Source organism: Maniola jurtina, chromosome 3, assembly GCF_905333055.1.
Source record: "Maniola jurtina chromosome 3, ilManJurt1.1, whole genome shotgun sequence".
NCBI classification, from domain to species: domain Eukaryota; kingdom Metazoa; phylum Arthropoda; class Insecta; order Lepidoptera; family Nymphalidae; genus Maniola; species Maniola jurtina.
In genome coordinates, this window is record NC_060031.1 from 3631679 (window position 1) to 3652832 (window position 21154).

The 21154-nt window shown below is 35.1% G+C and overlaps 2 protein-coding genes across 2 annotated transcripts; both read left to right on the plus strand.

Annotated features, from left to right (window-relative positions):
- Window positions 1–117: 117 nt before the first annotated feature.
- On the plus strand, window positions 118–10951 carry LOC123880121 (odorant receptor 46a-like). Its single transcript, XM_045928062.1, has 5 exons — window positions 118–897; window positions 983–1082; window positions 1179–1286; window positions 10288–10443; window positions 10872–10951. The coding sequence occupies exons 1-5, from the start codon at window positions 173–175 to the stop codon at window positions 10923–10925; spliced, it is 1143 nt and encodes a 380-aa protein (XP_045784018.1). The 5' UTR covers window positions 118–172; the 3' UTR covers window positions 10926–10951.
- Window positions 10952–11666: 715 nt separating this feature from the next.
- Window positions 11667–16315, plus strand: LOC123880111 (UDP-glucosyltransferase 2-like). The gene is made up of 4 exons (XM_045928035.1): window positions 11667–12636; window positions 13483–13705; window positions 14847–15063; window positions 15970–16315. Exons 1-4 carry the CDS (start codon window positions 11773–11775, stop codon window positions 16280–16282), a joined length of 1617 nt encoding a protein of 538 aa, XP_045783991.1. The 5' UTR covers window positions 11667–11772; the 3' UTR covers window positions 16283–16315.
- The last annotated feature ends 4839 nt before the right edge of the window (window positions 16316–21154 follow it).

The window sequence follows — 21154 nt, forward strand, 5'->3', positions numbered from 1 at the left end:
TACTGTACTAGCTTATTGTAGAAGATTAAGCTATAACTTTTTAAAAGTCGTGCCCTTAATGTTACATATTTAGTGGCCAATTATATCGAAGTTCAAGAAACAAATTAAACTATAAACTTCTACGTAGTTATGATAATTGACCGCTCTTTTCAAGAAATCATTCACTTGCAAAATGGCTTTAGCAAGGACCATTCGTTCGCAACTATTAGAAAGCGATTTATTTGATTTCAACATAAAATATCTTACTTATGTGGGTTTATGGCCAAAAGATGATTGGTCTCAAGATAAACTGCGCCTTTATAAAGTTTATGAAGTTTTTCTTTTTATTTTATCCCTAACGTTTATAATAATCACCGGTATTGGCACTTATGAACAAAAACACAATATAACAATGTTGATGACGAATCTGGATAAAGCTCTAGTGTCCTACAACTTTGTAGCGAAAATAATGCTATTTACTTTAAAAAAGAAGCAGCTTAACATTCTTATAAGTGAAATTAAGCTTTCTGGAGACAAAATTGTAGATGAACGAAAGAACTTGATGGCTATACACGTAGTTATAATAACTATCTTTTCAACGCTCGTAGTGTTTGCTTTTAGTTTATTGAGTCAGTATAAGGGAGAGATGACTGTAGAAGCATGGATGCCGTTTGACCCTATGAAGTCTAGAATGAATTTGTTGCTAGCAGCTCAACTACTGGCCTTTTGCTTTGTTGTTCCAGTTTTATATAGAGCTTTTGCGATACAAGGAATTGTGTGTGGCATTATCATGTATTTTTGTGACCAGTTGATAGAAGTGCAACAAAGATTAAAAGGTTTAGATTATTCAGAAGAAAGAGATGGGGAGATTAGAGAAGAACTCAAAAATATTGTTAAAAAGCATGTTCGAATCATGAGGTGAGGAATGATTATCATAATTGATTTGGTAAGTATAAATAAAAATGATAAACCCATTGATCAATGTTCTCCATTTCCATCCTAGATTTTCCAGAACACTAACCAACATCTTCAAGGAGTACTTTCTGATTCAAAATCTGGCAGTTACTATTGAATTATGCTTGAACGCGTTGATGGTTGCAGTAGTAAGTATGATAGGTATCTACTAAATATGATCACTATAATGAAAATGAAAGAACACGATGACAGTGGCACCGATATTTTATCATAATAATTTGCAGGTTGGCTTAGAAGAAAAAACACTTTTGGCTACATTTTTGGGATACCTCGGACTGGCCCTGATCAACGCATATATTTACTGTTATTTAGGAAATGAATTAATTGTGCAAGTATGTTCAATCCATAATACTTGCCTTAAATAAAGTTTGCCACGAAGCATATTCACCTTTTACGAAAACGAAACAGTTTTTAATAAGTACCTATTGTAAGCTTGGCCCATATTAATTATCTATAAAACATAGTTGGCGCCACTCAAATCATAACAAAACATAACATCATATTAGAAGGCGTCATTGATTGGCTGAAGTTGTTCAACATCTGATCGATAAACGTACTGTATATAAAATTCTTATAGTTTTTAGTTTATGAATTGTAGCATAATAAAGGATAATATTTGTAATCAATATATAAGATGAAAACATCTTTATTACTTAGATGATTTGTGAAACGAGCTTGATGATTTGTATATTAGTCACTAAGTTTATTCATTGTACAATTTGGATTGGCCGATAACGATAAGATAAAAAGGGGAGTGGCTAATAAACGTGGAGAGGTTACCTGTAAGAGTGGTTTTAAAACGACGACATTCGAAAATATACTAACGTAAGAGGAACAACATTTATTTGACACAAAATGTAAAAGTTAATAAATTTAAATATGAAATAAAAGTATAATAATTTATCATAACGATTGTGTTTGTGATTTCGTCAGACCTTACCCAAAAGGTCAGAAGAGGGACATCAAGAAAATATAATATTTTCTTGTCACGCTCACGACTCAGAGAAACAAGTGGAAATATACAGAGGAACGAGAAAGAAGTGGAGGTCTAGTAGACCACAGACATTTTGGAGCACAAGGCCAATATTTGGGCCTCAATATATCAAAGTACCTAGTCATGGCATCAAAGGATTTCTGGATAAACGGGTAGGATCTTTCCATGATTTTATTTTTATTGATACCTATTAATGGTAATTTTTTTTTATTTGTGTGGGTTTTCGTTTTGTTTGTTCTACATTTAGTTATCATTTTGTTAGAAAGCTTTGCTCCGAGTTGGAATGGAAATTATATAACGTTATGATACCTAGAATTACCCACATGTTTATAATTCATCTTGTATATTGGTTATACAAATGCGATCGACCTTCAAATTGTGGTTTAAATAACATTGAGGTATTTAGAAGGCTTATTTTACAATGAAAAATGAAAAATGTTTATTTACAAAATACAGTCTTGTACAATTTTCCTGTGTCTGTGTGGTGGTACCCGCACTAGGTTATCCTGTATCGTGGGTACAATGGAATAGATAGTGAACATAGTGTTAAACAATATAAAAAGTGTGGTTTACTTAATGATGGGCGTTATTGTTACTTTTAAATAGTTTTCAGGATGTATCTACTATGTCCTGCCGGGGTTTTATTTCTCATTAAATGATTTCACAGGTGAATATCTCACGGAACGTGGTATTTCAATCTTCACACTTGTAATCGTGTGCCGAATTAGTTTGGTTAAGAGTTACGATAGGGATTTATTTTCACATAGTGGTTTTGTTTTACGGAAGGTAGGTTCTGGATTTAGGTTCAATCGTTTGCTGCACTCATTGTATAGATAGATGTTTTCCTTTTTCTAGCACACAGTGACGCGATATTATCACACAGCACTCATTGGGCATCTTGAATGTTGTTTTGTGAAATTATTATTTTTTGTAAACCGCTTTGGGATAAGGTAGAAAAAGTTACATGAAATAGCTTTTCGTTTTACGCCTGCCAGTGAAATAATCCGTCTCTACTTGTAATGGTTACTAAGTGATTGGGGATATAAAATGTTAATTGATAAAAATGAAGGTGATCCGTTGTAATAAAGTAATAGTGACCAGGGTTAATAAATTGAGCATTTTGAGAAATATAAATCCTAAAATGGGTGTAAAAGTAGGTTTATCTTATCTGGTTATTCTTTAACTAAATTTAAAATTATGGTAGGTAGGTAGTCAGATAGTTTTAAAATACGGGGTGCATAAATAAGTGTTTTTTTTTTACAAAAGTGAGGAGAAATGTTTTCATTTATCTATTTTTACCACTTGAAACGCGTAATGTTTGAGTTTCAAACATAACTTTGCTGATAACAGCTCACCATGAACAACCCATGGCCGGCCCACTACTGAGCAACAAGTGTCTCCTCACAGAATGAGAAGGGTTTAGGCCGTAGTCTACCACGCTAGATAACAGCTAATTTACTTTTAATACTGGCACAATAATTTGAGTACTACGAGTAGCAGGTAGGTATAGTATATGGGCAGCGGGGTTTTTTTTTTTGTTTACCTGTATTCACGCAATTAACTGTGTACTGCCGCATTTAAATGCAATATGATTTTGTTTTTATTGGATTAACATCGCTTGGCGGGTTAAATTCCTGGCAAATGTTCTATTAAAATTAGAGTAAGTTTTTTTTTAATGGTAATATACCTACAGTACTGCCCTTAGGGCAGGGCGCGATAATAAGTACCTACTACCAAAATACTATTTTCTTTGTTGTACGAAAGAAATTTTAGGCAAATATCTTTGCACTACGCTCGCGTTTGTGGCATGACATTATCCCAGAAATATATTTAAAAAAATTTCACGCTCGCTTGACTCGCTTCGCGATAGTTCAGTTTCGATATGCATTTAGTTAACGAAACTCTCAGGAAACCACGTTTGTTGTGCTCTCGAAATTGATCAGTCTGTTTGATAAAATCGAAATGCGGTGCCTTATAAATTTCGCTTAGGAGCGCCGGTAGTATCTCATGATAATATGAATAGTGATCATAATTTTTTTTTTAGGCTGATTAAGCATTGAAGGTTTTTCGGCTGGTCTGGCATTTCGCCTGATTTTATGTTTTTGCTTATTTAGCGCGTTCAGGAAAGCTTTGACAACGTTTTATAACATGAGTATATATATATTTTTTTGTTTTAGTTACCGAAACAGAAAAAAAAAGCATTAAAGATGTGGGACCGAGGGATAAATCTAGTGTGATTTTTGGTTGGATTATGAAGTTGTAGTTAGGGTATTTAAAATAGAAAGATTTCAATTGTAGGAAATGATGTAAAACATGTTGAGGATAAGTTGTGTAATAAAGTCGATAATTCACTTGTTGGATGTCACGCGATCTCATTGCGAGGAGGAATCTTTTTCTTGTCTCTGTTTTTATAAATACGGTGTTCTGACGGGTTTTTTATTTACGTCTCGGATTATTGAATACTTTCGGTGTTTGATTGGACGGTTAGAGGTTGCAAAAGCAATCGCCCTCTAATTAAAACATTTATTTAGGCATTAGTTCAATTTGGATTAAATCTCGCGAAAAGCCACGGTGGCTGTCTCTCGCGCGTCTTGGAAAGACATTCCTAATGCCTGTTTTTCTGAGGGAGGGATGCATTATCAAGTGAGATGAGCTGCAATGTTTGCGGCTGACTATTTTGGAAAATTTGCAATCGTGGCAAGTGGAGTAAAGTTTGACTAAGCTATTTAATGAACTAAGTATATAATGGATTTGGTGAATGGTTATATTATATAACATTTTGATAAATGGATGAATTTGAAGAGTGTATGTATGTGGTTGATGCACATTTGTTTCATATTTTTACTTAAGTTATAAAGTATTACATTTGGTGAGTAGTTATTTATATTTGGTAGGGTAGGTTTGATAAACAGGTAGTTATCTTGATTAATAAGTGAGTTATCATTTTATAAATGCGTACTTTAATGTTTGATGAACTGGTATACTTGATAAATGTGCATATTTTCATACTTCAAAGACAAGTTGTACCTATTAGTTTCTTCAAGCTTTTAGTTGCTGATAATTATATTAACATTCTTTAGAGCGCATGTCCTATGGACGAAATCGTTTATACATACTTTCACTGTTTGAAATGTTACAATCATAAAGATATAGTTATGACTAGAGGGGGTCATAGCTTGTTGCCGCTCTTGTACATCCATGTGTCAACTAGGTATTGTTATCTCAGTATATTTCAGGGAACCTCCGTTCGGGTGAAAGCGATAGCTGTTGGATAAATGCTTGTTGGGTTATCAGAAGACCGTGTAGTCTTCGATGAGGTTACTTGTAAATATTATAGCGAAATAGTAAGTTTAAAAATAGAATGAGGCTAAACTAAAAAAATGAGACAAAGATAAAAAATAATAACTTAAAGCATTGAAACAGCATAAAGTGAAATAGTAACTTACAAACTATACATACATATTTACGAATTATGTAGATAGATATAGTATTACTGGATTATGTATATCAAATAAGAATACTGTCAGCTCATGTTTTGTTTTCGGCGTGGTAATTTTACGCTTAAAACTCATAAGAGATATCATGAGGTTCGCTTTCTGTAAAAGTTATTAGCTTTAACAGTTAATTGATTTATTACATTATTTATTTATTATACACTCAACAAGTAAAAGTATTTTGTTTTGACAAAATCCAAAGAAGTACCTATTGGATTAATAAGGCAAGGTACGAAGCATTGGCTGGATTTTACAACATTTAAAGTTTCCTGTTCATTTTTATCATTGAGTTAATTTGAGGCGGAAGGATCCTCTGGAAATTTTTTAAGATTAAGTTATTAGTAAGAAAGTATATTTTGATTAGGTTAGTTTAAAATGTACAGCCGGTAATTTAAAAAAAATATATATATTTAATTTTACATAATAGGTGAAGCTGGTTGATGCACCAAAAATCGAATTATCATAGGAATTTAATTAAGCTAACATTTTTATTTATTATCAACTTCAAATATACAGTAGCAAACTGATTAGTTGGAATACATGCAGTGATTGGAATATTTAAGTTCCGATAGAAGAATCTATATCGTGGCTTGTTCCTTTATGGACAAGAATATTTTTTTTTGACTCGTGGGACCACTTACACAAAATATCAACGTTCGGTTTGGAGGTCTTCCATGGCTATTCCTACAGTTCCATGACGTATTGAAGAGGTTAACACTTTGTCGCTCATCACATCAACCAGCACGGCATTTGGGTATGATGGATGGATGTAGATAGGTACACATTTGATGGGGGGGGGGTTTAGTGGTTTGTATCAATAGGAACCAGGGGTTGAATGAGGAAGGCTGAGGACAGTACGTGTGGTGCTTACTAGGGAAGGTTTATGTTCAACAGTGACCTTATGATGATGACGATGTAGATGACGATGATGATGATGATGGACGTACGAGGACGAATCTTTTACGAAACGAATAAAGGAAAATCGAACAGATGCGGGTCATTACGGTTAACATATAAAATAATGTATAAGGTACCTACTTTCTTCTAATCTTTATGATCGATCAGCTTGTGATAGAGATCTTGATGTCGTAGAGAATAGAGATGTATCGAACGGAATATTTATTTCATTTTTTTTCCTGCTATTATGTTGATATCGCTTTTCTCTATGAAAAGGAATTAATGATAAACTAATAGGTATCATTCGGCGGCGAGTCGCGACTGTGTCGTTCCCAGGGTCGAATTTGGTAGTTCTGCTTATGTTACTCGAAACGACAAAGTACGCCATATGGTGCATATTATGGCTAAAATAAAATATATAAGTATCATGTGAAATTATAAATCAAAGATTCTTTTTGCATGTAGATATTATATGGTTAAGAGGCACAAGTGACGCAACTACTGTACCCTGGCGTTTGTTTAACATTGTCCATTAGTACTTCAGAATGTGGATTTTGCTAGGAAAAAAAAAAAAACAATAGGTAATTGTAAGAAATATGGGAAGCGTAATCTGCATTAAAAGAAAAAGTTTGAATTGGAAGCAACCAGGCATAGGATTTTCATACATCCGTAATCACGTTCCTTTCAACTCTCTAACTATCACGGTTCACGATACGCCGTTCACGGTTCAGGCCGTGACGCACGTGCAGACGGACAGACGGACGGAGAGCAGAGGTTTAGAAAATAGGGTCTCGTAGGCACCCTTCGAGGGGTACGGAACTGGAGAAAACTAAATTATAATAATGATAATAGGTTTTCTAGGTTACCAAGTAAAATTACTTCTCTTAGGTCGGATTGTATTATGATGGATGCTTATGAAACAAAATTAAATGAACGGTCTACTCAAAGTGTTTTATGTTTGCAGGATCCAAGGATGTTGGAAATGAATAAATGAGGAAAAGAAAGACCCAAAACTAGGTATGGGTCAGGGACACAAAGTCCCAAGGAAGGAAAGCCCCGAGGTTACGGGCTATGGACAAAAAGTCCTATAGGAGGAAGGAGGTAGACCCTAGGATAAGGGTCATTAAAAATTTGGATCTGGAGGGAAAGAACCCTAGGATAAGGGTCATTAAAAATTTGGATCTGGAGGGAAATAAGGACAATCACATATGTATCCCGGTAGAAGAGAGACGCGCCAAGGCTCGGAATCCGCGATTTTCCAATAAGAAGGGAAGAAGAAAATATGTGCGTAAAACTATTGCGTTGAAAGTGTATGAAAATGTTTTGTGATTTAAATCGAGAACTGGCGGCGATTAACTTTAAGTTTAGAGAGTTTATTTTATCAAAAGGACAAGAAGTTCACTTACACATATTCATATTAAGAATCGCTCCCGATTCTAAATATAAATATAGAAGAAAACATAATCTTTAAAGGTATGGTGACTATACAATAATATAAAAAGTCAAAACACGTTATATTCGTTAACAAACTATACCTACATCTAGCTAAGATATCTATGGTGTTTGACACTGTTTGATTAAACTTTAAACTTTGTAAAAGATTTTTCCTCCAGTATGAGTTTCGGCAAGTACATTATGTAGTAGAGCTAGGTAGTTTACATACCATAATTAGTCCTAGCTTTATGTAATTGTAGCATAATAGGTATGTTCGTTTTGTGTACCATATTTATGAGATTTAGCTTTAAAGTGATGCGTGTATGTACGGACTTTAATAGTATTTTCCTAACAAATAGACATATTTTGAATTTGTATAATTGACTTATATAATATAGTTCATCAGTTTTCTTATATAATTCTTTAGTGGGAAGGAGAGTCTAGTTGGAACAGAACTTTTAACAATTTATTTTGAGATACTTGAAACCCTTTAAAGTAGTTTTTAGTAATTAGTTTTACATGCTCATCCCCAAATCTCTATTGAGTGTTCCTGTAAAATATTGGCTTGTGAGTTATAATTGATGCTTCGGACTTTATGCATATACCTACCTTCTTTGATTAAATTGAGGCCTCCTTTAGTTGCTACTGGTCTCGCAATTTTTGATATCTTTATGATTTTTGAAAAATTATTTATAAATTTAGAGTGTCTGCATCTTTTTATTTTAATATTAGCGGAAGAGAACAGAAAAATGAATTTTAGATTAAAGGCTAAATTTGAGTGCTACTGTAGACTGGCAGGTAAAGTTGCGAGGGTAAATAGTTTGGAATTGAATTGAGTTTATCTGCTATTTTCTAATTATATCGGATGGAAAGGGTTGCTGCGAGTGCTCTAAAATTAAGTTGCAATCATAATCAATACCAATGTATCAATAAAACTGTATATTCCTTCTAGTTAAGTTAGCAAGAATATTAATTTAATTAATTACTATCTTAATTTTTTTTTTGTTTTGTTGAACTAAGTCTTTGTCATTTTGGTTGTGAAGTTTACATGTTACTTAAGTTTTAATTTTTTTTTTAAAAGCGATGAGACTCGCTTAAAACAGGATGGCCGAGCTGTAAGCTTGGCCCATATTAATTATCTATAAAACATAGTTGGCGCCACTCAAATCATAACAAAACATAACATCATATTAGAAGGCGTCATTGATTGGCTGAAGTTGTTCAACATCTGATCGATAAACGTACTGTATATAAAATTCTTATAGTTTTTAGTTTATGAATTGTAGCATAATAAAGGATAATATTTGTAATCAATATATAAGATGAAAACATCTTTATTACTTAGATGATTTGTGAAACGAGCTTGATGATTTGTATATTAGTCACTAAGTTTATTCATTGTACAATTTGGATTGGCCGATAACGATAAGATAAAAAGGGGAGTGGCTAATAAACGTGGAGAGGTTACCTGTAAGAGTGGTTTTAAAACGACGACATTCGAAAATATACTAACGTAAGAGGAACAACATTTATTTGACACAAAATGTAAAAGTTAATAAATTTAAATATGAAATAAAAGTATAATAATTTATCATAACGATTGTGTTTGTGATTTCGTCAGACCTTACCCAAAACTATTGCTAAGGGTTTCAGCTAAAAGATGCTTAGTGAGTTTGTCTACTATATTATATTCATTAGTAGGTACTTATTTAGTTATGCTTTATTCGTTCTATAATTGCTATAATGCTTTATTTATTATGATTTTAGGGTTCCGTACTTCAAAAGGAAAAATGAAGCCCTTATAGGATCACTTCGTTGTCTGTCTGTCGGTCTGTCTGTCTGTCCGTCCGTCCATCCGAAATTTGAAATCATTGTCATTTATCATGAAATTTGGCAGGTAGGTAGGTCTTATAGCACAGGTACAGGAATAAATCTAAAAACTGCGAATTTGTGGTTACATCCTTAACAAAAAAATTAAAACGTGTTTCAATTTTCCAAGTAAGATAACTATACCAATTGGGGTATCATATGAAAGGGCTTTACCTGTACATTCTAAAACAGATTTTTATTTATTTTTATGAGTTCTTGATTTATCGTGCAAAATGTTGGAAAAATACCCGAGTACGGAACCCTCAGTGAACGAGTCTGACTCGCACTTGGCCGGTTTAGTTAGCCAGTTTTTATCTACTTACAGTAGATAAAAACATAATAAATAAAGCATTTATTTATTATGTTTTTATATTATGCTTTTATGCAATGCTTATTTATTATGTTTTTATCTACTGTAAGTAGAAAATAAATAAAGCATTTACACGACCATAATACCTATTTACAAAATTTTGTACTTAGCTAAAATTTATTATAGCAATCTTTACGATGTAGATATATATATATATATATATATATATATATATATATATATACCTAGTTTTAAGAACGCAATACCATTAAAGTGGAATCAAAAATCTAGATGATACAGCTTCTGGGCTGATATAAAAAAGTGATATTTTATAGAGTACAGGAATAGCTCAGGCAGCATACGAATCTGGTTGGACATCCTGGCCGATCGATATGCAGAAGGATCTTCTCATTGTCATCAATGTAGCCCAAAAGCCGCTCACTTTGAGTGCTGGAGGGATGGCGCTCATGTGCATTGAAACTTACAGTCAGGTTAGAAGAAACAAATTCATAGTGTTTATCACATTCAAATTGGAGAGCATTAGAGGATGGCAATACGGGCTGAATGCCAGGAGACCCTGAAGGCAGGGATTCCCGGGTTGTACCTAAGAGCCGCGAGCAAAGGAGGATCCACAATAAAATTTAGTATTCATTTGATTAATAATGATGACAACGTTGGTTGGCCTTTACATTGAAAGAAGAGAACGCCCTATCCGTGAAGACAAAGGTCTCTAACGAATAACGGTATAGTTACGTCACTGGATGGCGTTGTTGTAGTGGAATAGATTTCGTAAACTATTTTCTTTAGCAAAGAAAGAACTGACGTCCTTTCAAGTTTATTTATTAGATATATAAATAATTACTAAATATCGTATAATAAATGCGCGGGCGCATTTATCTGAAGGTGTTTATTTTTTCAGGCGCTCTACAATGCATACTCCATATTTGCTGTCTTGAACGATATGGTGGACTAGAAACGAAGAGAGTAGCTCATTGGAAGAAGTAATATTGCTATTGTTTACAAGCGAACTTTAAAAAAATTACCCTCTCTGGTGCTGTCAAGTAAAAAACTGAGTAAAAACAGAGTACCTATACCTAGGTAAATTAGTTGCTTAGTGCAATGGGTAAGGTAAAAATGTACTGTAAAAATTAATTCCTATGTTGTTTGTAATTAGAAAAAATTTCGGGTTAGTTCGGGTTCGTATCAAATAGCAATGAAACGAAATAAATTTCTAATAAGAATTTAAGTGAATTTATGGTTGCTTTCAATAAAGAATATCTCAGTTCAATGCCATTTTATCTTACACATCCCTATTCTTTATTCTAGTTGTGTTGTGAGATTGTTTACCCAGCAGTAATAAATTTTTTCAAGATATCCTTCAAAAACACAATCATTTAAAATCTGAATTGATTTACTCAAAAAAGAAAGATTACTAATTAAGAGATAGTTTGCTGTTATAAACTTCATGTAATTTTAGTTATTCAATTAAATTTTTGTTCATTTAGGTTAACTACCTTCTCATAATCTAGAATTTGAAGCATCATAATATTTAGACGGAACGGTTTTTTAATTGTATGACTAATGGGTATACCTATAAGTAAGTAAATCGTTAGATAATTTAGTTTCCCTATTAGAAGAAGTCTATATTGCTTTTGTAGTTTGTATACTTTTATAAATTGAGGAAATACCAGTTAGCGTGAATGCATTACTTGCCATTTGTCATTTAAAGTTCAGTTAAAGGAACACAGCCGAGAGATCGGCCGTCAACTTGCGCGGGTGCAATCAACGTGGCAGTGCAATCATTGACCTTTTATTGCAATATGGCATGTCAGAACCTGTTACATTTATTAGCTTTCGTGATAGTGATATCCCATCTTTCGCAGAATGTCGTAGCGTTGAATATTCTCGCTATTATCTCTTTACCATTGAAAAGCCATTACATGGCCTTTCAAACGCTGTTTCGTGAACTAGCCATCAGAGGACACTCGGTTACCGTAATTAACAATTTCCCGGACGTCGAACCTCCACCGAACTTGAAGTTTGTAAATATATCAACACCGAGCGTAATAAGTGTCATGCCTTCCATGATCGAATTTGAACGTACCAAAGACGTTCTTTTACTGGAATTTATAAATTTTCAAACTCACTTTGTTAAGGGAGTTCAACGCGGGGAAGTGGAGTGCGAAAATTTGTTCCTGAACGAAAATATGAAACAGTTTCGGGCTAAAGGAGAAAAGTTTGACGTGATATTTGCGGAACAGTTTATAAGTGATTGTGGACTCGTGTATGCTGCGACGATGTACGACGCTCCCATCATTGGTATAACATCCCACACATTGTTGCCCTGGGCTTATCCGAGGCTGGGGATACCGTTTGACTTCAGCTCAGATGCCTTTTACTTTACCGGGGCGGGTACAAATCCAAGTCTCTTCAGAAAAGTACAATCCTATCTCTTCAACCTCTATATGACTACACTTGGACGATTTAGAATTCAACAAAACATTTATAAGGTTTTTGACAAGTATGTACCAAATAATCACTTGGATATAGAGAAGATTGCGAAGGAAAAAATGAAAATGATGTTTGTTTATCAGCACCACTCGATCACAGGAACTCGTCTATTGGCACCAACCCTTCTTGAAATAGGTGGAATCCATATCCGAAAACCGGAGCCCTTGCCCAAGGTAAGTTTCATTTACTTTAAGTAGGTATTATAATTACAGGGCAATAATCTTTTGCGTACAAAGCGGCAAATATCATTCAAATATGAATGTTCAAAGTGCACTTATCACCAATTCTATCCACTATTCAATCTATTACAGCGGAGAGCATAACCATTTTCAATTTCATTTATTTGCTGATACAGGTACATATATGTGTAAATACATAATAAAATATTGATCAGCTCAGTCATTATCATTACTGAATATCTTAGTGCAGACCTTTGTCTACCTATAACTATGTCGATCACGTATTTTATATTACTTCTTTGCATGCACTACAGTTTTTGTTACTAGGTAAAAATCTATTTTATAAATAGAACCTTTTCATAGTGTACTAGTCTGCGTATAACAGCTATTTCTATATCTTGGTACAAAATGAAGAAAAATGTAAAACTTCTTTTGGAGGAACCCGATTTTTTGCGGCTCCAGAGTTTAGAATAGTCTGATGGACAAGAGTAATAATTTAGGTGTTTGTCCTGTTCTATTGCTTTTTGGCTTTTGTATGATAGAAGCAGGCGTTATTTTGCGGAAGTCCATAATATTGCATTTAGACATTGCAAGGTCTACATCTCCTGAGGATGCTCCGGTGTCGGGGCGAAACGCGCGTCGAGTGGTGTTGGAATTTGTGTGGTGCTGCGTACCATACAGATTTCGTTGGTTTGGCGGATTATAGCAAATTAAGCTTTTGGTTCCTTGTATATTTTGGCTTTCGTACAATTCTTCAGCATATCTTTGTTTTCTATAGAGTTTCAACTCTACGCATTCTTCAGTACACTTAGTTAATGTGTTCATTTCTTTCATTCACAGAATATAGAAAAGTTTATAGCCAGTGCGAAAGATGGAGTAATATACGTGAGTTTCGGATCTAACCTGAAGGCGAGTACAATGTCCAGCAATAAATTGCAGCAATTTCTAGATGCATTTAAGAAGATTCCGCAGAAGATTCTCTGGAAAATGGAGAACAGTACTCTTACTGCTGGCAATGACAATGTGTTGGCCAACGCTTGGTTTCCTCAACTGGATATTTTGTGTGAGTATTTCAACCATATTATTTAGAGCCTCGATAGCTCAACGATTGAGGAGTGAACTGAATTCCGAAAGGTCGGCGGTTCAAACCCCACTCGTTGCACTATTGTCGTAGTCACTCCTGGCACAAGCCCACACTTAATTGGAGGGGAAAGGGGAGTAATTAGTCATAATTAGCGAGGCTAATATTCTTTTAAAAAAATAGGTATACCTATTATCTAATTATTCCTGTAAGAATTGAAAGAGAAGATTCATCCAGTAGGTAGTAGGTAATTAGTATTATGACCAGTTGGTGCCAATTCATATTGATATTTTTATATCTGAAAGAAGAAAAATCATAATAATATAATAGAGAAATTAAAACAAAGAAGATAACAAGCATACGTCACGGAAGTGGTGTATGAGACGGAATCTAGATGGGTTAGCCACTTGACTGGGCCTTGTACGACCATCACCTGGTGTCAGTTCACGCTCCATCTGACAAGGTTGAGGCTAAGATGAATATTATCTAATTTCGTCTCCATCCGGCTGTAGCTGTCGTTTAAAAGAACCGTTACACTTCCTACTACCAACTACTGTGGCAATTATAGGTTTTTTACTATCGATGCTTTCACGTTTAATGCAATCTTATCTGTGACCTGCGGGATTAGCACGAAAGATGTGGTTACGACATAACTAGGTAAAAATTGCAAATCGCAATTGTATTGGTTGGCTCGATTTATGATCTTTATAAAGCAACAGACACTCTGTTTTTTGACAAATACTGAGAGAATGTAAGCCAATCAGAGGCAATTTCGATCGTGATACTGTAGCTCTGTTAAACTTTAGTGCGTACTGTAACATGCGGTCTATTCACTGGCATCCATTAATGTACCCTAGACCTGCGATTGCTGACCTATTTTTGAAGAACTTTGATTTCGCCATTTTGACGCTGATAGCATCAGTGAGCATCTTGTGAACGTACTCGGAAATTAATGTTAGTGAAGAGACAGTGTCAACACGAAGACCATTCAACAAAAAGTGCACCATGGGATTAGGAACTACCAATCATTCATTTCATGATTTTAGTATTTTTAACCGACTGCATTAGAAGGGAGTGTATCTTATGTTTTTGTAGGTTTGTAACTTGCACTAATGTGTTTCAGGCCATCCCAATGTGCTCGCCTTCGTATCGCATGGTGGTATGCTGAGCATCTCCGAGGCTGCCCATTGCGGCAAGCCTCTATTGACGGTACCTTTCTTCGGAGATCAGTTCTCCAACTCAGCGGCCGTCAGAGAAAGCGGGCTTGGCACGACCTTGCACTTCCACGAGATCACTGCTGAAACATTGTCTGCAGCTATACGACAGTTAACTTCACCAAAGTAAGTGTTAGATATTATGCTAATTATCTTTTACAGATCAGTCACACAATTTTTCGTTTTGATGACGTCACCACAATGCGCCCGGCCGCGGCCGCGTGACTTGAACTGGTATCCCAAGTATCTCCAAGGCAAGCTCATTGCGGCGAACTATTACTGACGATACATCTTCTATACTTACTAATAAATAAAATTGGAGTGTCTGTCTGTAATTTCGAAATAACTACCTCATATTAAGCTCATATGGTTATTTGAACGATACCATAACTGAATCACACGTTTTTAAAATTTTTGTCTGTCTGTCTGTCTGTCTGTCTGTCTGTCTGTCTGTCTGTCTGTCTGTCTGTCTGTCTGTCTGTCTGTTTGAAAAGGCTAATCTTTGGAACGGCTGAACCGATTTTGACGGGACTTTCACAGGCAAGTAGAGGATTGACCAGGGCGTAAAATAGGCTACTTTTTTAACCGACTTTTAAAAAGGGAGTTGTGTTTTTCTACCTATGTACACCGAAATCTCCGAGATTTCTGAACCGATTTGCGTCATTTCTTTTTTAATCGATAGAGGAACTTTGCGACATTGTTTCATAAAAAATTTGGAGTCCAACTCCTCAATCCTGATGCTGCAGGGGATCTGACCAATCCACGCGGGCGAAGCTGCGGGCATCAGCTAGTCTTCAATATAATCAGTTCGCCAACCCAACGGTCGTCACAAAAAGCGGACTTGGCGTGACGACAAACTTTCATGACATCTTTACTGATTATTTAATAGTTCAATACTTCAATTACTTAAAGGTTACATAATAAATTGCATTGTTAAAAATGTCTGTTCGTAGCATATCATAATGAACATTAAAAAACCGTAGTTATAAAACGGAGATTTCATTCAATCATTTTCTTCACTTCACTTTACAGGATGCAGCAAAATGCCAAACGTGTCTCACAACTATGGCACGATAGACCTCAGCCTGTGATAGATACCGCCATCTATTGGACCGAGTACGTAGCAAGATATGGTACTGTAACAGCTGCGTTGCCTTCTACAAAGAAAACGTGGTTCGACAGGTCGCTAATAGATGTCTATAGTGTCCTGTTAGGAATTTTGCTAGCACTTGTCTCTGTACTTTACGTCGTTTTTAGGGTAGTTAATGAAATTTTAAAGCAAGTTTTAAAGTCTATTTCGGTATCCCGAAATATACATAGTATCGATAAGAAAAAACGTTCGTAGTTTCTGTAATATTACAGCAGGCACACATTTCCATGCATACCTTTGTGAATCTTTTTTTGCAAATAAACGTTATTATTATTATTATTTAGCGAAAGCGAAAAGATCTCTTGCTCTATTTTTAGTAGAGCATAAATAAAAAAATATATTTAGATGAAAGTTGTTTTTTTTTTTTTTGATATTGTATTTTATTTATTTTCCACACGTACTTCTATTTATAAATGTAATATGAATACAGAGAATTTTGTTGGAAGTCACCAGCCATATTATTCGGGACAGGTCCTAAGAAAATGAGACGACTGGTGAACCTACATGAAGGTCGCCGGTTGCAGTCCTTGCAATATTTCTACTATCTTTTAGAACTTGACCTTATGATCTTATTAATCTCAACTATAAATATTAATTACTAATCCTAGGTAGATGATGCTTGACGACTTCTTTGCGTGGATGTAGGTTTTAAAACTCAAACTCACTCTTCGATTTTCTGGGATAAAAAGTAGCCTATCCCAAGGGATGCAAGCTATCGGTAGGAACGGCATTCCGAACCAGTGGTAAATTATTTGACGATTCAAAAGCACTTGTAAAAGTTTATTTGAATAAAAATCTATTCTATTCTATTCTATTCTATTCTATCCAAATAGACGATGCTCACGATTTCGTCCATCTGGAATTAGTTTTTTCACAAATCGCGGGTGAACTATTTATGAGTATAAATAGAGCTATAGAAACATTTTCGCATTACCGTATTAGTATGGATACTATGGATTATTTAGACTTGATAACGCTGCTGGATGATGCTTAGGTAGGTAGGTACTTTTTTTGGAAGTGGAAGACAAAACTATTTTCGAAAGCTACCTATGCTAAACTTAATCTAAATATATAAAAGGAAAAGCTGACTGACTGATCTAACAACGCACAGCTCAAACTACTGGACCGATCGAGCTGAAATTTAGCATGCAGATAGCTATTATGAGATAGATATCCGCTATAAGAAATGATTTTTAGGGAGAATAGGCGTTTGAAATATGTGTAGTCCACGCGGACGCAGCCGCGGACATAAGCTAGTTAATAATATAATTATTGTTTACGATTAAATAAATCGAGTTTATCCATATTTTCTATGAACAATTCTCATTATTCTACTTATACCTATTTAGTTATCTTGCTCTACAAAGTTACATTCAGGGAATCATAATATTATTATTGATTGAAACGTCAATGATTTCTCAATAATTATGGGATCAAGGATTATGGGAAACTTTATTATTAAATTATGTTTATTTCAATCGTATTCTTGGAATATTAGATAAAATAACGGCTAGTCAGAATTATTTACTAAAAGTCATTCACATTTTCATAAGTATATATGGCCACATTATATAAATGCAAAAGTGTGTCTGTCTGTCTGTTTGTCTGCTAGATTTTCGTGGCCCTTCAGTTTAATCGATTTTGACAGGAACATAGGAATTTGGTTCACGGAATAAAAATAGGCTACTTTTTTATGACGAAAATCAAAGAGGTTTTTATAAGTAGATACCTTCGAGTACGAGATCTCGTAGATTAACCTTTAATTAGCTTTTAATTAAGTAATTATTTCTTTTTTAATGAATCAATTGAAAAGTTGCCAAGCTTTTGTTTTCTGTCAGAATTTTATTTATTTTATAATTATTATCTGCGTAACTTTAATGAAGATCTTGTATCTCGACAACTTTGATATTTATTTGATTTAAAAATAAAATAATTGATTAATTATTAATTATGATGACTGCATATGAAGTGATGACTGATGACAAAAAATCTACTTGAAATTATACTACCTACCGAGGCCCGAGGCACACAACTCTTTCAGAAGTTACCTATATACTTATGCGTTTTAAGCTTGGATGAATAAGGTTTTAATTTACAAACTTGCTTTAACGGTGAAGGAAAACACTGTGAGGCTTTTCTCAAGTCTCCATAAGTTCTCGAGAAAATGTGTGTGAAGTCTTCTAATCCACGCTGGGTCAGCGTGGCGGACTATTGCCTAAATGCTTCTTTTTCATTCTGAGATGAGACCCGCGATCGGCAAGATTTCTATTAGACTCAATAGAATACGACAGGTATGCCACTTCGCACAGTAAGATCCAGACAAGTAATGGCCACTATTACCACGTTGGCCTTTACTTTACTATACGCCTCATGTTCCGGGTTTATGCCCTGTTAGTGTACCTACGTAGTCATTTCTTTTAGCCTTGATGTAGATCCTGTACCTATTTGGATATACCTACTTACCTACCTATCTTATTTGTAACACGGTGACCTTAAATGCTCATTTGCAACCGATGGTACCTAAATGATGATGCTGACCAAAATGTAAACGAGTCAGTCCGGAAGGTGTAGATACGACAATTTAACCCCTTTATATTTATTTTAATTCCATTACTGCGATATTACCTGGTGGTAAGTGATGATGCAGTCTAAGATGGAAGCGGGCTAACTTGGAATGGGTTTTGAAGTTCTCTTAAACCCATACCATTAATTGGTTTCTACACAGCATCGAATCGGAACTGCCGGAATGCTAAATCATTTTGCAGCACGCTTTTCTAGTAGGGTGGTAGTTAGCCACGGAAAAAGCCTCCCACCAGACCAGACCAGACCAGACCAGAGAAAATTTAGAAATTATAAATTCTAAACTAGCCTATGCTGGGAATCGAACCCGAGACCTTGAGCTCATAAGACCACAGCGCTCACCACTGTGCCAGGATGGTTGCTCTTTGCATCCGGAACCCCGCACAATCCTAAATAGTAGGAAGTATTTCCCGCATTTTTAACAGCGTAAAAATATTCCTCTATCCCAATAACCTTTCGCGTGCAGAGTGACAGCCTACCGTTGCATCATAGGCTCGTTAATCTTCATAATCCTGCGTACGAGCTATAAAAAACTACAACACTATTCCATCCGACCTCGCAAGTTCACCCGGTGAGCGACATCCAGACAACTGATGCCCATTATCACACTTGCCACATTGACCTTTACTATACGATACGATACGATACGTCATATCTTCCGGGTGTATGCCCTTTCCACCTTGATGACTACTTGATGTATTTGGGCAATTAGTAACGCATATTCTTGAAAAGCTCGCGAAATATTTGCTTACATGGAATAAACATGAAAATGCCTTTTATATCTTTGTCTTTTTGAGGGCATTGATAACGAGACCAATCTAGATGAAAATTAAAAATAAACGCGCTGAATTCAGAACGACCTCTTACTTGCAAGTCAGGTAAATACTTCTTCTAATATGAAGACTATTAGGTAAAAGAGGCAAAAAAGTGATCCAAGATATGACAAACAGTTGAGTTGAGGACCACGGAGGTCTAGGACTTTTCTCGAATATGAGCTTATAAAAATACTATGCTTTTAAAGATATCCCAATTCTTACGTATCTAATCCAAATTGATTTATGTAAAAATATGACATCCATAATAACTATCCCTACAAGACGCCACTAACGATTCAATTTATCAAATCGTCTACAAACATCTGCTCAATACCGCCACAAATCCAGCGGAAAAACGAATTAAAATCCATTGCCAAACGAATTTTTGCATCAATCATCTTAACGGCCTCAGGGTATAATCGCCGAATTTGCTCTAATGTACCCAGGACGACCTCTGCCACAATTGTTGATGCCAATGCCGAGGTTGAGGTCGACGTAGACCTGACTCACAGCCTGGATGTGACGATATCTAGCTCCTGTTTACTCACCATGGAACATGGCACTTTAGGTTGATCAAGGTTCAAGGTATTTATAAGTACCTTAGTTTCTAGAGTTCGAATCACTTGCACTGGCTGGAAAATTTCAGCTGCCCGAAACAGTTATTTTTCTCTCGCGGATTTCACAACAGTTTGTCTAACAACCTGTGAATAAGACCCAAGACTGTACTCGTATAATCACACTGAAACATTTCAGCACCCTGACTCAGTTCTCTCACGATGTTTGCAGCGCTTTCTCATGAAAGCTGATTGTGCTTTGGTTGCAGGAACTCTAAATTATTTTTTTTTTGGAACGCAACTTAAAAGTTGGAGTGGGATTGGAGCGGCTGTTTTTTATTTAGACTGATAACTGACCAAATAATTGAAATATATTTTGTTATACTGAACAATTGGAATACCTACTTATGTGATTCAAGCAACTGAAAAATTGGAATATTTACGTGATTGGAATATTGACGCAGCACTGGTGCAGGTTTTTCAACCAGAATGTCTTTCTCCATCGTACGCCTTGGATGATTAATCATAATTATTCATATAGCAAGTAATTCTTAGGAACACGAAGTATAATTGGGTAAATACCACAAGTCCACAACAAAGGTAGACAACCGCCAGAGATTGCTACAGACGATAAAACCGCTTTTGCGCACTTTAGGCCATAAAACATTTCTGTATGTTTGTTAGCATACTAAATATTGTAGCTTTTATTATGTTGTTCAAAGCGGGTCATATATTTCTTTGGTTTATTAAGGAAAAACATGTTTTTATAATGGGTGGCGCATTGTAAGTGCTTAGTGTAAATTATTATTTTTTATTTGAACTTCGATTAATGCGTATAGTGACTAGCAAATCATCTGGTATTCCTGTTTTCCACAGTATAAATAATATATGCGCGTTTTAGCTTTGTGTCCAATAGCTCAGGGTTGAATTCGAAAGTTCGTAGGTTCAGATTATTGTAGTAGATACTCGTAGATAGATACATAACTTCGGCTTATACCTGGAAAGAAGAAATAGAGAATATTAGCCATGGCCAACGTTATACTTGTAGTTAATAATATTTTGTCAACCAAGAGATTTTGAATTCAACTCCTGAAAAAGAACTTTCCTATAAATAATTG

What these genes read in the sequence shown, in the direction of transcription:
- LOC123880121 (XM_045928062.1), top strand. Translation starts at nt 173, where the DNA reads ATGGCTTTAGCAAGGACCATTCGTTCGCAACTATTAGAAAGCGATTTA. An exon ending in AAGCATGTTCGAATCATGAG is followed by an intron (nt 898 to 982) that starts GTGAGGAATGAT and finishes TTTCCATCCTAG; the next exon opens with ATTTTCCAGAACACTAACCA. An exon ending in GCATTGAAACTTACAGTCAG is followed by an intron (nt 10,444 to 10,871) that starts GTTAGAAGAAAC and finishes TTATTTTTTCAG; the next exon opens with GCGCTCTACAATGCATACTC.
- LOC123880111 (XM_045928035.1), top strand. Translation starts at nt 11,773, where the DNA reads ATGGCATGTCAGAACCTGTTACATTTATTAGCTTTCGTGATAGTGATA. An exon ending in AACCGGAGCCCTTGCCCAAG is followed by an intron (nt 12,637 to 13,482) that starts GTAAGTTTCATT and finishes TTTCATTCACAG; the next exon opens with AATATAGAAAAGTTTATAGC. An exon ending in TCCTCAACTGGATATTTTGT is followed by an intron (nt 13,706 to 14,846) that starts GTGAGTATTTCA and finishes AATGTGTTTCAG; the next exon opens with GCCATCCCAATGTGCTCGCC.